General features: G+C 35.7%; 1 protein-coding gene across 1 annotated transcript in view; it reads left to right on the top strand.

Annotated features, from left to right (window-relative positions):
- The window catches only part of LOC106948322 (rho-related GTP-binding protein RhoN), a 33,653-nt gene that overhangs the window by 7,275 nt on the left and 6,994 nt on the right, over positions 1-19,384 (top strand). Inside the window, exon 3 of the mRNA XM_015033927.1 lies at positions 17,126-17,235. Within this exon, the coding sequence (XP_014889413.1) occupies positions 17,126-17,235 (110 nt within the window). The remainder of the gene's footprint in view (positions 1-17,125; positions 17,236-19,384) is intronic.

The following is a 19,384-nucleotide window of genomic DNA, read 5'->3' as shown; positions in this document are numbered from 1 at the left end:
CCGCTGCCTGTGTGACCAAACGCTTGGCCCGCTGTCGCCTACGTTCTTCATCTCCTCTCACCGCCCACTGCCTGCTCACGCCGGCCTCCATTACAAAGACCACGAGTCGGCTCAAACTTCCTGCCACGTAGAACAAACTCCATTTTTCCAACTTCCTGACAAAACAAATGTCCTCTGCTAGAACTCACACAACCTCCAATGTCCGCCTGGATATTTCTGCTTATTTTAATTGTACAAAGTTCTTTAAATGTCCCTTGAGTAAATATATTTGCCCATTTACCAATAACAATTGGAACTTTCAATATCTGGCAAGTTATTTTTGCAATTTACCGTCTATTAAAAGAACGTCCCTCAGATTAATTTCACTCCCTGCTACGTTGGGGGGAAATTACCGTAATAACCTGATATCGGCTGGAAAGCGCTACGTCTCCCCTTTCAGAAACCGTTTGAATTTTTCAGATAGCGCAATGTGTGGCGGGATTATGGTACTGGAAATCTGGTTGGATTGCCGGCGATACGTTCAGTCTAGAAGGGTTAAAGGGGAACTACTATGCAAAATCCACATTTTGAATGTTTTGGTTTTTCCATTCAGGGATCAACTGCTTCTAAAAAAACAGCCCAACCCTTTAAAAAAAAGGGCAATAATTAAAAGTTTTTTGGTGCCTGGAAAATGAGCTGTATCAAAAACCTCCCGTTACCAAGCTACACCAGGGGAACTCTCCCCGTTACCTAGCAACACCAGGGGAACTCTCCTCATTACCAAGCAACTCAATCGGCGCTCCAACACGTTCGGTTAACTGGTTTTAGCGCCGTTTGAGCTGTACAATGGCTGCTGGAAAAGACAAATGTTTTGCTACATTCTTGTTGGTTGTGCAGGAGGCTCCACTTCTGCTTTTCAAACATGTACGGTTTTTAAAATTATGCATTTGTTTGCAGCCATTTTGATATTGGCACTCATCAAAATATAGCGTCTGTTCATTTGTTTATTCTATGATGTTTTCTTTATAACTTTGTAATTTTCTGTTTTTATTACATAAAGCACCTTGAGTCGCTTTGTTGCTGAAATGTGCGACACATAAAGTTGACTTACTTTGAGATAGGGGTCCAGCAGCAGCTCATTTGTATTTAAAGTGACAAGACGCCCTAAAACGGTTCATTCTGAAAATACTATATGTTTTCTTGTTCAGGTCACCTTTAACATTTCAATTTCCATGCATTTCTTATTTTACTCAATTCCTTCGGTTAGAATAACGAGCAAAGACACCACAGAGGAAAGTTAAGCACTCAAAGAGCGCAGAGGTTTTCTTCCAACCCAAAAGGTCAATTTGCTCTGAAGATGCTGGAAAAGGTCAAAAGAAACAAAACAGCTGCAACTTTCACCGTTTATTTCTTCCAATTTCATGTCCAGCGAATTAAATCGAGTTCTGCATTGAAGCTTTTCTGCATTATTATGATTTATTTTTATTTCTTTAATAAAAACAAAAAGTGTTGCTTTAAGCAAGACTGTAGTTAGACCTCAGCACTGTTTTTTGAGATGATATTCAGAAAAAATGTTTTAACTTGAGGCTTTATGACATTTTACTACATCTGTTCCCTTTATGTAAAATAATTCATCTAAATAATGTAAATTTACTCACATTTTCCACCTGGAACCTTTAATACTTAAAATAAATTAATCTTTTACTGCAATAGCACAACCTGACACTGGAAAAAAATAATCTGAGGAATAAAACCCTTTAATAATAAATAACCGTTGTTATTTTCGATCGTTTGTCTTTCAGCTGTGAAGCTCACACACTTTATTCAGTTTTGTTGTTAAAATTAAATTAAAAATTTGCCATAATGTCACTAAATTTGACATTTATTCCTTATTGTTTGTTTCTTCACTACCCTACTATTCAAATTACATTTGTTATGGTAGGACAGAAAATGATTTTTCTAATGAGACCCGAGAAATAAAACAATACAACAGAAAAGTGACACCAATTCATTTTTAAGAAATAAATTGGTAAAATAAATTTCTTCGCTTTTTTTGTTTTATCTGCTCAATAATGCACTAAACCTGCAAAACGTTAAATGTATAAAGTAGTTTTATTTAAATATGTAAATTGTTTCTGATGCAAAAATCAAAAGGATTCTCGTATAACTGCATTACGAAGAGACACATTGATGCTTTTTTGTCAAATATTTGCAGCCGCAGTGGAACACGGGTCGTCACTTCCTGTGTCTGGATTTGTTTCTTTTTACCACAAATTTTAAATAAAACAAGAAACTTGTTTAATAAAAGAGAAACATGCATGCAGGTGGAGGAAGCGTCATGAATATCCAAAGGCAGGAATATACAGCCTCAGCTGGTTCATGTATCAGAACGGCCCAGTCAAAGCCCAGATCTAAACTCAGTTGAGATTCTGTGGCAAAACTTTAAAATAGGTGATACAGACTCTGCATCCATACTGACTGGAACAAAAAATCTAAATAAATAAAGCAAATTGAACTATTTACTGAAGAGCGCTGAACACGATTTTCAAATTTTTGTTTAAGAAAAAATAAAAACATTAATTTTGTTCCATTTACTTCAGTATTAAGCATTTTTTTGTGCTTATGATGAAAAATCTCAATAAAATGCGTAGATGTTTGCCATGTTAATGCCTTAAAATGTAAAAATGTGCCATGAATTCATTTTAAAGTAACGTCAGAGTCAGTCTCCAGCAGCAGTGATTCTGTGATTCAAACTCGCTTCATATTTTTACTGAATCTTTGTTTCCGTTTCTCTTATTAATTCAAAGCAACTCAAATCAGCAGAAGTCCGTTTGTTTCGCCGTTAAACCTGAGGGACTTGCGATGACGCAGCAGTTTTCCTTGTTCCTCTTCAAATATACATAAAAAGAAACGACACTTTAAAATCTGATCTGAGCTGACCCGAGAGCCGTAGCGGGTTTATGTGTCTGGATCTGCTTCTCTCTGCAGTTTCCTGTTTAATTTGATCCATTCCTCCTAATATTCTCCTGCTGTCAGCCGCTCTGCAGCTCCTTTTGGTCTCTGTGTTTCCAACGAGTCAAGGTCAGGAGACCCGCGGTGACGGCCGCGCCCCCTCAGCACTCTGCCACCCGATTAGCTTAGCTTGCTCTTTCTTTGTAACCGTCTTCACGGATACAAAGAAAGAAAATCACCTAATTTTCTCTGGTAATCCAAAACTCCTGCAGTTCAGAAGCTGCAATTGGACTTTCTGAGCTGTGACAAGTTTCTGCTTTCCTGAAATGGATTTCTCCAGCAGTATTTTAGTTTTGCTGGATCTGTAGACAAATTAAATACTTTGAAATGTTATGACTCAGAACAGGATTGACTGTACAAACTGCATCCAAGGTGAGATTAAAGAAACAAAGTTACGATACGATTAAAGCACCTTTCACATACAGTTAGTTTACCAAAGGATTGTGTTTAAAATTAATAACGGATACATTTCTTGAGACTGAGTCACTTAAAAGAAAAGCTGAAGATATTGGTGCCGAACTCAGTTTCATTTTGGGCCGAATCAAAAACCTGAATGTTCTTAAAGGGCCAGAATGGATTGATAAAACCATTAAACTGTTACAATATCAATAAACAGCTGTTTGGTTAGGCATTTATTAAGTGTTTCTTAAAATTGAACATCTTTTCACACTCATCAGTCCAACCAGGATTTCGTGATTTTTTTATTTTTTTATTGCAATCAAAATGACTAATTTTGTGGAGCTAATTTAGAAATATTTGTAAGGACTTTTTGTGATATTTGTGCTAATGTATAATATATATGGTGACTTTTTATTAATCGCCGTATCTATCACTAACTATACCTTGACATCATATAACTAACTATAACTTGGCCAATTTTGAGAAAAATTTGCGGTAAAAATCTGAAAGAATTATGGGAATTTGTAGATTTTGTGAGTTTTGCAGATTTGTTGAAAACCTGGTGGGACTTATTCATGTAATTTGGAGTCTAGAGGTCCACATAAAGAGCTACGGCGGGCCACATTTGGCCCCCGGGCCTCGAGTTTGACATGTGTAACTTACATGATTGGAGGAATTCATTTTTCAGTTTCTCAAGGTGAGTTGCAGATGTTTTGTTTTTAGATTGACGATCGCGATAGTGATCTAAAAACAAACGTTCTGCAACTGATCGCAGAGCGTTGAGCAGCGCTGCGCCCCCTGCTGACTGACTGCATCTATAACACCAAAAATAAAATTATTGTTTACATCCGGCTTTCTTCAGGCTGAGAGAAAATGTTTGTTTCAACTCAAGTCTGTTTTTCCTTTAAATTACAAAGAGCCGTAAAGTTTTAATATTATTATTGTTGCAGTAAAGAACAACTTGGTTTTTGGTTTCCATCAGTACGTCGTCATTCCCAGAGTAGATTTGTTCATGGTTCTGTTGTGACCCGTCACATTTACAAAACAGCACCGCTCTCCTAATCAGGATGAACAAAGAAAACAGCAGAAAGTGAGTTAAGAAACATTTTCATTCTAGATGGTATGTATCTAGATGTTAGATGGTCTGTGAGTGTTTGTTAAACGTGTTAATTGGTTCTCAGCCTGAAAAAGTTTGAGAAACACTGAATAATTGTTGTGGGGGAGTGAAAATTGTGTTTTTTACTCTTTAAATTTACAGAGAATGTGTAGAAATCATGTGCAAAACAAATACATAAATACCTTTTCTTCTATGAATTTGCCTACAGACATTTTATAAAAACTTGCAGGAAATCTTCGGCTGCGTTGATTTGATGTTTTGTTTATAACAAAGTGAATGTTTACCGAGTCTCGCTATTAACATATTTTCACTGCTGTAGTCAATAATCAGCCAATTTTCCAATGTGAGGTTTGAAAAAGGTCACATATTAGATCATAACAGGTGACCTTTACATCGCCTGGGGCTAATTATGACAACATTTCCCAGAGTCTAATTATAAATAATCATGTAACAGCATTAAAATGAGACTTTTACCTGGGTAATTTGATGAATTTATCAGTAAATCTTTACGCTTTGCAGTCGTTTTCTGCACCAAAAGCTGCAGTGTTATAGATAATTGTCTCCTTTTGTGAAACTCTCTTGTTTCTGTTTTAAGAAAAGTTTATTCCTAAACTTTATTTCTTGTTTGAAAGACCTTGAATCCATATAAATCTTGCTCAATTTTAACAACAGTGCATCGGAATCTGAAACTTTTACATTATTGGTCACAAATAACTGAAATAAGTAAATAAAAAGAAATTCTTCTGGTCCATAGTTATTATCTACATCTAGTAAACAATGGTTGAAACAGCAGTGAAAGCTTTGCTTTTTAATTTTTTTTTTTTAGCTTCTTCGTCTTGTTATGATCTTGTGACAAAACCATTTTGATAAACAGCGGCGTCTATTATTACTTTCTGTTGTCTGACATTTACGTTTTTCTTCTGTCTCATATAATTAACTTGTTTTTTGAACGCAAAAAAACAACAAAAAAATGGAATTGAGATTCAAAATCTGGAAAAAACAGTTAAAAATGTAATTTTTTATAAATGTAAAGTCATTTGTAGGGTCTGAAATGAAGAAAATCCTGAGCATGTAAAAAATTAAATGAGAGAAAAATAAACTGTAGAGGGCCAAATAGTTTTCCTCAGAACTGTGTAATTGCTATAATCAGCGTTGTTTAGTTCGTAAGAGGAGATTATTTCACTCGGTTTAGTTCATTCCCTCAGAGAGTTAAACTGTTTTTTAGCTCCATGTTTTGATTTCATTCGCTTTAGGCAGCTGTTTTCAGGACAAAATGCTTCAAACGCCTCCTCCACTTATTTAAAAGGCTCAATTAGCGGCATGTTGGTAAATATGGGAGGAGAAATTAGCATCTTAAGAGCGAAATGCTTCTCCGCAGCTGAATCAAGACAGGAAATTTGACTGAAATCCAGAAACACGAGTCCAAACAAGCAGATGTTTGCAAAATGAGCTGTAATTGCAATGAATAATTTTAATCCATCTTGTTCTTTATGCAGAAATCCTACATTGAAATAAGCTACAAAAAATATATATTTATCTGAAAAGTGAGCTGAGAAACTGGTTGAGTTTCACGTTGAAACCTTGAATCGCTGCGTCTGAAAACGTTTCGAGGATTTGGCGGACATGGATGCTCACGCTGTGCAAACATCTCTGGCCCCGTCTGCCCTTTCAGTTGCCAGTTGGATGCGATTATCCATGCAGGTCAGCAGCGTCTACGGCACAGACTGCCTCCAGAACCCATCACTCATTCATGAGCCACTTTTATGACCCCACTTACGTGGCGGCTCCTTGAAAGCGCAGCCCAGACGTGACAGAAAGCAGCTCAACTTTTACCAAGAAGCTGCTGTTGTGAGTTTATCTGTGGCAAAACGGATGAAGTTTTGGAGTAATCAGGAGTGAAAGAGGAGTGAATAAGAATCGGGGGAATTTCATGGTCAGATCGTCTTCTGCTCATGCAGCCCATTAGAAAACAAGAGTACATTGAAAATCAATGGCCCAGATGCGACTCCACTCCCCTTCCCAGAGGAAGACCCAGTCAAACCTCATCATTACCAACATGTTGTTACTAACATTTGCTTTTAAACTCAAACATATCACAAGAGATTCAAATGTTCTCCTAAAACAGCTTCACAAACACAGATTCAATTAAATTTTTCTCTTGCTTGAATTTGATAACTCAAAATAAGCTAAACCTAAATATCTAAAATGTCCCAGATGTAGCCAGAACTTAAAGGTGACCTAATATGTTTCCATGAACAGGTTAGGATGCGTCCATTTAAAACATTTTCATTACATGTTTTGAACAAAATCATTCTTAGATAATGGGATTTTAGTTTCATCAGTTTCTCTTGTCACTTTAAATCTAAATTAACTGCTGCTGATCATGACTCCAACTCAACATTTACACTCACATGTGAAAATGGCTGCAAATGGATGCACAATTGTACAGTCATACATCTTTGAAAAGCAGAAGTAGAGCCTCCTGCACAGTCAACAAGAAAGCAGCAAATGGGTTCTGGATCGTAGGTCAACAAAAAACATTTCAAAGTGCATACGGCAGTAAAACCAGCTAAAGCAAACTTGCTGCAGCTCTGCTTGGGTTGCTAGGTAACGAGCTGGACTTCACTGGGGTTGCTAGGTAACAGGTACTTTTCTGATTTGTGATGCTAAATTCCGGGGGGTTTTGAAACGGACACCAAAAGCATTAACTTATTGCCAAAAATTCACTTATTGAGGTTTTTCTGAGCACTGGGGTTGTTTTTAGAAACAGTAGAAACCCAAATGGAAGTAAAAAAAAAAACGCAAAAAATGTTAATTTTCCGGATAGAAAAAATCTGTGAATATTAAACTACAAATAGGTGAGTGGTTCATGTAGCTTATACAAACTTGTAAACTTACAGAAAGTGATATTTTTTTACATAATCTATTTTTTTAAACTTAAAATAACTTAAAGTGTAAATATCCCTAATATGAAAGTATGATCCCTCCCCAGACAAATTTTGGACACTTCCAGAAAGTGGGCGGGGCCAAGATACACTGAGGGGCGTGGCCAACTTTTGGGATGAATGAAAGGGCTAAGAGAAACAGTGTGGCTTACTTATAAACTTTGTTGCTATAGTTTGCGACTTTTCAAACCCCGTTATCTACTTTTTATCAAAAAACCAACAATTGACAAATCTAGACATTTTTACACAAAATAATGTGGAACTAAACAAACTTAAAACGTAAAGATAGAGCCCTAAATAATCCATTACCAGCCAAAACAAAAGTTGATTTGGGATTATTTACCCTTTAAATATCTACATGTGCCTTTAAACTTTGATATTTTAAGGTTCTGATGGTATAAAATGTATAAACTGATGAGAGAAACAACAGTTTATTACTATGTAATGATTCAGAGCAGATAGTTGGTTCATTACTAGCAGAGAGAACGAGACAATGCACCTTGTTTTGATTAATACACAGGGAACCTAAGGGTTTTTCCCACCACTAAAGACTCAATCATTTCCTTATTTATGATGCAAGACTGTGAACAATCAGTTCAACCTTCAACGTCTCTGTTTTTCTGATGCGGCAGCCCGTTTTTCTGCTTATGCAGACATTCATAAGCATTCTGGTTTCCATGTATGAGGAGAACATGAGGCAGCGCTGGAGCTGCAGAGAGGAGCCAGGAGGTTTAACGTGAAGAGGAGATGCCCAGATGCAATCTGTTCCCTCGGTTATTAGTTTTAGGGATTCCTGCTAAGCGAAGCTCACTGGCAGCGCTCTCCTTCTGGGCCTACTGAGCAAGAAATGTAGCATCACAAAGAGATTTTCTGCCAAATCCAGATGGTTTGTAGCAAAATGAAAAAAAAATCTGGTATTAGACTGGTTGAAGGTTTCACTTTGTGTTCTCATTCTTTTCTTAAAGTGACCATTTCAGTTTCAGACCTGCATACTTCCCATACTAAATCTTAAATTACTCAAGTTGTTTTTAACTGTGGGTTTTTTCATCCCGTGTTTATTTTATTTATTAATTTAGAAAAAAAAAAAAAAAAAAAAGCACTGGGGATTTCAGGATTTATTGGACTGTAACTTCCCTTCAAAACTCTTGCCATTTATTACAGGAAATAAAATCTAAATTCTTGTTTATGCATAAAAATGATCCAATCCACACAGTAAATTAGGTTTATTGGCAAAATTTTTACACAAGTATATCTTAAAACATTAAATAGGACTAATATTTATAGTGATCAATTATGCAAAATTTAAATTTTTCATGTTTTTGTACATTCATTTGGGTCTTTACTTCTTCTATAAACAAGAACCAAAAATTATATATTTTTTTAAAAACAGCTGACCACTTATTGGCAATAAGTTAAAGTTTTTTGGTGTCTGGAAAATTACTCTTCAAAAACATTTGGAAAATAACATTACAAATCAGGAGGCACTGTCCATCACCTAGCAACCCCAGCAAATCCCAGCCCGTTACCTAGCAACCCCCATGGAATTCTGCCCGTCACCTAGCAACCCAAGCAGATCATATTCTGGTTTTTATTGCAAACAGTTACTATTGTCTATTTCACAAAAAAAAAAAATCATTTTCAGTGGGGAAAGTGATAAATTGCATATTAATTAGCCAAATTATTAATAATTAGTTACGTAAGTTAAATACATTTAAATGAAATGGCTCTAAAAACTAGTTTATACTGTTAAAACAGATTTATTGTACAAGTTTCTAATTGTGCTGCTAATCGAGTTTAGAATATCCAAATGATCTTATAGCAAAACTATGTTGATCCTGTTATGACTACAAGGATTAAAAGCTTAAGGTTTGTTCTGAATCATTTTTAAGCTAGTAGTTGGGTGGAGGCGAATATTTTCTGCCTCTACCTGTAATTCTCGATGGCGTTAATCCTACAGTTCCCACGATGCCTCTGACTCGGTTGTGTTTACCTGTAACTCAGCCATCATGGCCTGTGGTTCTTTGTAAATGACTCTCTAGTCCCGCCCCCTTCCAGGTAATCCAGATGATGATGTCATCTGAGGTCGTTGATGGGACATGAGCTGGAAAGAAAGAATTTGTTTTGTTGTTTTGCCAGTTTTACTGGGCGAAACTTTGTTTCACGAGGAAAAACATCCAGATGCTTCAGCAGGGAGTGTCTGGATCCCGTGGTAAGAAATAATTCAACACAAATTAATAGTTTTTTCTTTTACAATAACAAGAAAAATACAAGAACTGAAGAAAATCATTTGAATTGGACTGATTTGAGCAAAATAACTGGTACTGAGCTGACTGGATAATCAGAAGATTATTTACAGAACATTTTAGTTTTTAACATTTATAGGAACTGGGAAGTTAAACTGGATTGTATGGCTAATTTTAAGGCTTTTAGGGATCTTCTGGTAAAAATTGTTGAGGGCACTGTATTGATATGTTTTAAACTTAAACGTCACAAGAGCATCATTTAATTATTTCTCTCTTGAAAACCAAAAATAAAATAAAAAAAAAAAAACTTTCAGATTTAGAAAAACAAAAGTAGCACAGATTAAAAACAGCATTTATTCAGATTCTCCCTTTTCTCCAAATTTTAGTAGAATTATATGCTATCTGTAAAGTTTTTAAAAATTACCTAAACATATTTATTATATGACAGCAATTTATGTAAATTATTTATTTTTATTAATTACTTTTGTAAATCTATTATGTACAATCACTCTTATTAGGGATGATCCTTGTGTTGAGATTACATTTTATGAAAAAAACAAAAATCACATAAGTTACAAAAAAATTGCTAATAAAAAGTAAATCAAAGTGTTTTACTATTTTTGATTAAATTAACAATTTAAAAAAAATCTTTGTCGTATTAAAGCTGCTATAAAAAATGGTCTCCGTCAAATTATATTAAAAAAACCTCAACATTTACAAAAAAATTGCTAATACAAATTTAATCAATACAATTTTTGATTAAATAAATAAAAAAACTTTAAAGCTGCAATAAAAAAGTCTCTTTTTTTAAAGAAAAATTATTTCTTTTTTTGCTAACGGTGACGTGTAACTGAAAAGTTATGTAAAAGTCTCTACAAAGTGTGACTTGAATACCTAAAACCAGGATTACATGAAGGATTCCTCCAGTAAAGGAGGCAGTTTTGTAAAACGTGTTTTATTTCTCTCTAGCGAAGCGCACTGAGGGAAATACGACCCTCCTGGAAAAGACGTAAAGTCTTTCCGTATCTCTTGCAGATCGGCCTAAAAGCAGCAAACCTTCGTCAAACTTCCCCATCAGAGCCATTAATTTGTTTCCTGCTTCCTCCAGAAACAAAGAAACAAACAAATCAAGCTGTTTTTTTCCAGCTGACTGTCATGTTGCTCGTTGCTGAGACTTTTTTACAAAAAGCATTCCTGTTCTCAGATTTACAGCTCTCATTTTACCCACTGACGGACTCATGATGCCACTAATACTTCAGCTTTTACACAAATTTCCTTACAGAACTCGCTCCCGGTTTTTACTTCCAACCATTTGCATTCAGAAAAAGCAGAACTGAATGGTGCGCTGTTGCTTTTAGCTCTTCAGAGTTAATTATGTGAGATGATATGATAAGTGGTAGTTTCATCCACTCATCTTCTTCCTGGATCAGGAAATCCGCCGTTTTTTGTTATCTCTTACTTTTAAGCTCCGGCAAAGACCTGCAGCTTCTGCACAGATGAATCTAGTTGCACCAGCATAAAATTTGAGTCTGAACTCAAAAATTATTTCTCCCTCTGCAAGGATCTAATAAAAAACAACAGCTTACCAACTGTTTCTGTACACTTTCTAGTGCAAATAACTTTGTTCTCTTGAAATAAAGCAAAACTAACATAAGTAACTTTTCAGCAAGTTAAAGGAGCTTTTATAAAGTCAATCATTTCTGAATATTTATTTAAAAAGTACAAGTTTCAGTGTCAGATTTGTCCACAAGACATTTTCCCGTGTTATAAGTGGAAATAGTACTTTACTTTATCGGCTTAAAATAAGCTCCTATATCTTGCTTAAAAGTTACTTGTACTTAAGTTTTGTTTTATTTCAAGTGCACTAAGATATTTGTATTAGAAACCAGACAAAAATTTAATTGGCATCACTGCAAAAACACAAAATCTAACCGTTGTTTTGCTTTCCAGCACAGACAGCTGATACAAACTGACCCTTTAATTCCTTTAAGGAAGATTTTTACAGACCAAATGTAGTTTTATATAAATGTAAAATGCTTAAAGGTCTTTAAGCAACTTTTACTGGAAAGCAGACTTAATTATTTTTATTTTGTTTAAAACAGAAAATGAGACATTTTCCATTTTGGTTTCTGCTAACTGATATAATTTTTGATCCAAACACAGAAAATAATGGATGCAAAAAGGAAAGCTAATTTGTTGTTTAACATTCAAGTATTTTCCTGACCTGTGAATACTTCAGTCTGACTGGTTCCTTCTGATCCACACAAACCAGACATAAAAATGTCTGATTCCTGTAAATCAGGTTTGTATTTCCCTGATTTACAAACCAATCTGTGACTTCTGGAAACACAAGTAGATGCTGGTATATCGACACATTTGGACCCCGGAGACGAACCGGCCCCCCGGCTCTGGGGCGTTTTTATGAATCGGATCAGAGCGTTTTGGACGCAGACAGATGGACCGGTCCTGCTGCAGCAGCAGGAATCGTCCCTGGAGAGGCTGCAGGATTTCAGAAAGGATCGATAAACATTAACGACGACGAGGATTAGCAGACTTCATGGAGCCGCGAGGCTCTCAGTCCGGCTTGAATTTATTCATCATCATCAGAGCTTTTCAATTATAAACTCTCACAATGTCATTATTTACTTTGCCTCCTAAAACTAATCTAAGATAGGATTATTTATTAACATATAATATGGCATTAACATCGATATGAATGTATTTTAATATTAACATGTAATTTTCTCCAAATTTAATGTCAGGAAAATTAAATTCACTTTCCTAATTTGCTGTGCTTCGCAGGGTTGTAATAGTTTTGTTGTTTGTTTTTGTTTCGTTGTGATTTTTGAGTAATTCAGTTAATTTTTGGAGTGTATTTTCTAGTTTTTATTAGTTCAATATTGTTTAGAGTTTTAGTTTTTTTTTTCATACTTTGGTTTATTTTTAGGTGCAGAATTCACAAAGGTCAAAGTGATTATCAAAATATACTAAAATATGTTTGAACAACCAAAGAAGTGACTTAATTTACTGACGGTGTGAACAAAAGAAATCAATTTCACATTAGCTCAAAAGGCTGATAAAAACATTCAGAAATGCAAAAATAAATTATACTATATCTATAATTTCAGTATGTTTTAGTTAACTTTATAAACAGATAATTTATTCCTAGGAAGTTATCGATTTCCCCCATTAATTACCGTTTTCATATATTTAAAAATGTTTTTTATTACTCTATTAGTTTTACAGAATTGAAAAAGCATTTTTGATTCGCAGCTTGGCTTCTTTCTGCATGAAGTTTGATGTTGCAGACCAAATTTACCAAATTTATCAAATTTGGTAAATTAGTTACTCTAAGAGCTAATCTCTCTGTCCTCATTAAAATGTTACTTTAAGTTTATTTTTTGTGAGCAGAAGAAAGTTTCACTCGTAGATTTTACATAGTGAAAGAGGAAATACTGGTCTAAAACCGTTTTTAATTTTAGATAAAATGCAACATGTGGCATTGTGGATATTTGTGAGGTATTATATGTACTTCTGATTGATTTTTGTTTGTTTTTGCTACACTGTAAAAAAACAGCATAAATTCTGTTTCACTGTAAAACAAAATGTTTTAACTCTAGGGAAAATTTTTTCCCTAAAATGAACATAAGATCAACATATATAATTAATCTACAATTGTAAAATGTACAAATTACTGTTTTCACTGATTAATTTATTTACAGCAACTTCCCATCAAATCAATAATTTGAATTGTTTTATAGTCTAGTCACAATTTTACTGTTTATCAATGTTAAATAAACAAATGTTTTTGTGTATTTTGTTTTTATTTTTACTCAACAGATACGATTTCAGATTTGAGTAAAATACTCAAAATAAGCTCACAATAAAGTAAAAGTCGAGGTTTTACAAAAATTCTACCAAATTACAGCAATGAGAGTAAATGTAAGTAATTTCTTTCCATCCCTGCTGACTGATAATTCTGGAAAAACTTACATTTTGCAGACAATCCTTAAACTTTCTGCACCTTATGTAATATTTCTGTTTACAACTTTTTAAATTTCTGGTGAAAAAGAGACGAGGCGTGGCGTGTGAACCAGCTGGAACATTTCTGTCAGTGATTGATACCGAGAGGCCAGACAATGCTGCAGCTGACAGGCGAGACAAAACTCTTCGCCTCACTGTTGTCCTTTCAGGATCTGAACTCAAAGGAAAGCAAGTTTGCACATGTGATTTGCTCCACTCCGTTTGTTTAAAGGAGCGGTATTATGTGTTTTCCAGGCAAAGTGCCTGTCCATAGCACAATATGTTACCTTCAGTTGGTATAAAAATGTGATGTATAATAAATATGACTGAAAAGAAATGTGACTTCAGTATTCAGCATCTGTCTCTTTAAAAAAACTCCTACTCTTTCTGAAACTCGCGCCGCTTTTAACCCTTTAACGACGTTTTTACCAGCGTTTCACTGAGAAGGAGCTCCTCTAATGAGCTCGGCTGATGCACAGCTCCACCAGGTGTTTGCTAATTGCTGCTGGCTAGTCTGAAGGAGCTGAGTGGGAACCTGCAGCTCAGAGGAGGCACTGCGTCTCGGAGGCGGAGCTTTTGCAGCTTTGGAAAAAATTAAAAGCATAAAACCTCCTGGCTATTCCACCAAATATTGATTCCTGAACTCTTCCTGAGTTAAAACATTATATGAACTAACATTATTAGTTCATATTCATACATAAATATGAACTTTATTTGAGGTGTGAAAGCGCTGCATCTTTTTCAATATTTTGACCATTTCTCATTTTCTGCAAATAAATACTAAGTTTTTGCTTGGGATTTTAGTCATAAAATAAAACAATGTTAATTTCACCCAAACATAAACCTATAAAGAGTAAAATCAGAGAAACTGATCATTTTAAGTGGTCTCTTGATATTTTCCAGAGCTGTGGTTCTGAACATTAAATCCTCTGAAATAAGGCAACGTATGCTGCAGCTCATTCATTTGACATAACTCTTATTTTACTTATTTTCTTCTTCACGTAAGGACTGTAAACTCACACATTATAAAATATCCACCCTGAACCACTGAACTGTCTCTCCTGTGATGAATCAGATGCAAGTTAGATCTCTGTGTCATAATCTACCTGTGAGGGCAAAAGCGGGTTGATCATTTGTTGCTATATTCTGCTCAAGCTGAGACCTGAATAGAAAACATTACTCTTCTCAGCCGCAGCCTACATAGATGTGGACTTCTTGGAAAAGTACTAACTCAGCAGCTCTGCAGATGACTTCTTTTACGGTGTCCAAGGCTTCTGCCCAGATGAGTGTGTCCCATAATAAATTGAAGATTGCACCGGTTGGATCTCTTGTTTTATTGCATACTATTTTTATTTTCTGTTTGACCCACAAGTGTGGCAAATTGCTGCAGATGAAAAAGGCCTTGGGCTCTAAAACACAAAAAAACACTCAGGAATATTTAGAGAGAAAGTTTAAAAGCTCAAAGGACAAGGAGTGAAACTTTATATGCCTCCGTTTGATCAAAGTTGATGCTGAGCTACAGCTGTCGGAGTGTGTGTGTGTGGGTGTGTGTGTTTAAGGGACTCTGAGGAAACCGTTGCATTTTATGACACTGTCAAAAAACTTCCACTTTCTGCATCTATCAGATACTAAAACACAGAGGGGAAAATGGCTGTTTGCTAAGAGTCAGAGAGGAGAGAATATAATAAAACTAAACCCTTCAGTTTAAAGGGGATCTATTATACAAAATTCATCATTTACATGTTTTTTTTTCTTTTATTTGTGTCTCAACTGTGTAATAAAAACACCCCGCCGTTTTGTTGTTGTTGCAATAAGTTAATGTTTATTGGTGTCTGGGAAACGAGCCGTTTCAAAAACAAGATTTAAATGTAGAGCAAATGTCTAATTTAGTCACAAACAACTGAATAATAATAAAATTAAAGTTTCTGAAAGTAACTTTTTCCTTCTTTTACCAAAGAAAAGTCCAGAAGCACAAATGTGTAAATTGCACAAATTAGTTTATTGGTCAATATATGAAATCAAACCCAAATATTGAAATGTCTGGTTACCATAAATCAATCTGTCGCTTTAAGAGAACATTGAAACTCACATTTTTGTGTAGGAGGTTTTTTTCCCCCAGTTGGGTTCCATTGGAATATACTGCTGAACATGTTTTTGTTAACTTTACAAAGCTCTGTGTTTGGTGACAAAGGCACTTAGTGCGGACAATTGGGAAAAAATGCAAAGGGAACGTTGTTGTCTCCAGATCGGAATGTGTCCCCTGCCCTGGTCACAATGCCCAATTCAGTCTGGGCCAGCGCCAAAAAAAAGTGCCACTCTGAAATACCAGGTGACTCATTGTTCAAGCTGCTCATTATGTCCCTGTCACATGTCTGCTTCAAAAGCAATAAATCACATCCACTTGTAGTCCAGTTGCAGCATGACGTCACAGGATCCATCCCCATTTCCCTGATGTTGGGCAAAAAGCTGATGGATGCCGATGACTACCATTGGTTTTAACTGTTATCAATATCACTCGCTAAATCTTAAATGTATGCCTGATATACAAAGAAAAAGGGGACGTATGCTTTTCTACTAATAGTCTACACTACAACAAAGATAACAAGGTCAGAAAAAAGTTTTAAGTAAGAAAACAATAGCATCACATCTACATGTTATGGCTACACCTTGACAACCGTAACATGCAGAATATGGTGTTCAGTTAAAAAACACCAACTCAGATCATCAGTAGAGCAGGTGTTTACGTTAGCTAATCAACCACAGCTGTGCTAGAGTAACTAATAGCAGCGGCAGCTAATCTACCACAGCTGTGCTGGATTAGCTAATAGCAGCGGCAGCTAATCTACCACAGCGATCACTTATTAATAATCACAAAAACAACATCAAGCCTAAACATAATACTGTAAAGAACTGAATGTCCTGTTTTTCGTGAGGAAAATATTTGAGTAGTTTCTTTTGTGTTAAATCCTGACGCATAGTAGCGTTGTTGCCAGTTGCTATGTGTGTCCGCTATGCCTTCGAGCATAGCGGACACACAAGAGTGAGGGGGGAAAATGGTTTTGAGTTATTTTTCCACGGTTTTCCCGCGCCATTTTCCCTTTTGCTGAGGAGCATAGCACTAAATTAATAATACCTCAATTAGTGCCTAGATGAAACCTAAACCTAAATTAAACTTAAGGTTTCATTTAGTTAACGGGATTCTTCTACCGCGGCAACGATAGCATGTCTTTATGCCTTCCAGTGTTGTGCGCATGCGCGAAATTTCCGGATGTAAACAAGGGGCCGAGTTGAACTAATCATATTTGTTACTTCTGAATGTGCTCCATTGTTCGAGTCTTCGCCGGAGTAACAAAACAAACCAAAACCCATCTGAGGAAATATCTCTGTGTGTGTTTTTGACCCCGTAGGTTCGGCCTACTATGACAACGTTCGGCCGTTGGCGTATCCCGACTCGGACGCTGTGCTCATCTGCTTTGACATCAGCCGTCCGGAAACCCTGGACAGCGTGGTGAAAAAGGTCAGTGTGTCACATTCTCAGAAGCGTAAATGAGTCACCTTTTGCCTTACTAAAACTTATTAGGAAAACAAAAAATTGAGGAGAATTTGAGTTTTTCTTAGTGCAAGGGTCACAATCTGTATGCAGTTTGAGGAGCTGACTGCGTCTGAAATCCTTTCTGCTTGACTCAAACGGACAAAAATTACTTTAATGAGATAAACTATCATGAAAGTAAACGGGATCTCATGTCGTTTGATTTTTAACTTAAAAAAATAAATAATCCATTAAGATTTTATTCTGTTCACCAAAAGCTCAAACAAAACCTTATCATGGTCAGTTTTTCAGAAATAATTACAGTTTCTCCAGGGGTTACGAACCACATCTGCCCACCAATAGCTGAAATCCTTGAATATTTGAGGCTCCATCTAATAACATTTATAAATAACTACACATTGATGAATTCTAACACAGAATATACCTTTATATGCGTTAATACGCACAGTGGAGATTGAGTTGGCATTATAGCAGAAGCTAACATGCAAAATCTTCCTTGCCTCCTTTTGTCTGTTTTGCAAACGCCTTGCATTGTGCCAAGGTATTCCATCTGCTGAAGCTGCATTTTCTTTCTCTTATAGCCTATATGCTCTACGGAAAAATAAAAAAACATGAGTGATTGATACTTAAGAGCCCAAACAACGCTGTAGCTGACACTAGATAAAACACTTACTCATAATGTAGTCTGTTGTGCTTTTTGTTCTCAAAGCAAAGCAAGTTTGCACATCTGATTTGCAACACTTCAGTCGTTTTAAGATCTTTGGAGGTTCTGTTTGTGGTTCTGAACATTTCTTATGAATTAGCCACCAGTGATATTAATCTCTGCAACAGTATCCAGAATCCTCTGTAGTAAAATAATGTTTGCTGTTGATCGTTTATTTGACCGGCAAAGCAAGCTGCATAATATTCTGTTATCAAGTAAGGGCAATACCAAAGTTTCAACACTGTGCTCGTAAAGTCTCGTGTACTCCTATATGTACGAAGCCCGTCTGGCGATATGGGGAAAGAAAATATTAATGTGATTACAACGTAATAACTCGTGGGCACAGCTTGTTTAATACATAGGAACCACTTAATAATTCATGGGAACGACGTAAATATAATAATTCGTGGGAAAAACTTGTTTATTTTGTAGGAATGACTCCCATACTTCTTTCTTTCATGGGATTGACTTAATTTGAACAAGTTTTCTATTTAGTTAGTAATTAAGTCATCGATCACGACTTGTTTAATTCGTTAACTACTCATAGGAACAACTTAAGTCATGACTACAAGTAAGTCGTGGCAACAAATTAAACAAGACCTGGAAATGATTTTTTTTTTCTCCCATAATGTCACCGGACAGGTTCGTAAATATGTGCCAACAATGATGTTTTAAATCTGGTGAATTTGCTGTGCAATCCTGCGTTTGGTTGCATCTTTCTTGCTAGCTAGCAGCATGCTAGCAGCATGCTAACGCCTGTGCAATAAAAAAAACCTCAAAGTTGGTATCAGGCAAACTTAAAATGGGAAAATATTAATTTTCTGTATTTTGATTGATTAATTGGACAAATTTTGTAAAACAAAAATGCTCTCTGTAGGAAAACCTTTATATTGATAATTCATTAGCAATAATTTGACAGCACTGCTGCTTTGAGGTTGCATTATGAATTTAAAAATTTACAGTACGAGTTGTTTAGCTTTACACAAATATGTGTATTTTTAGATAAAAATTAAAGACATAAAAATTATTCAGATGTCCGGATGGTAAATTCAAAGCGTTGGTGTTTTCTTACCGCCAACTGTTTTTAGAAGTTTACAATTGAACGAGTTAGCATGCGGTGATTGACGTGTTTTCAGTCCGGAGACATTCCTGCCATCATTCATCAGTGAAATTGTCAAAGCAAAACAAAACGGTTATTTTTCATGGTAGGCACATTCCCACATCTACAGGGGGGTCCACTTCAGCGCTTTCCGTGACCTTTCTAAGTGACCTTGGTAAATGGTGGTGAATAAACTTATTTGAAATGCATGCACAGAATGCCAAAGTGACATGTTGAGTGGTCACTTTTATTTAAAAGTAATTTATCCTTTTGTGACCTCCTAACTTTGTAATTTTAGGTGTGCCGTGACATCT

The sequence above is a fragment of the Poecilia latipinna genome, unplaced genomic scaffold (assembly GCF_001443285.1).
Source record: "Poecilia latipinna isolate Pla-1442-1.1 unplaced genomic scaffold, P_latipinna-1.0 Scaffold282, whole genome shotgun sequence".
Classification (NCBI taxonomy): domain Eukaryota; kingdom Metazoa; phylum Chordata; class Actinopteri; order Cyprinodontiformes; family Poeciliidae; genus Poecilia; species Poecilia latipinna.
Note: the sequence above shows the minus strand (reverse complement) of the source record. Positions and strands in the feature narration are given on the sequence as shown.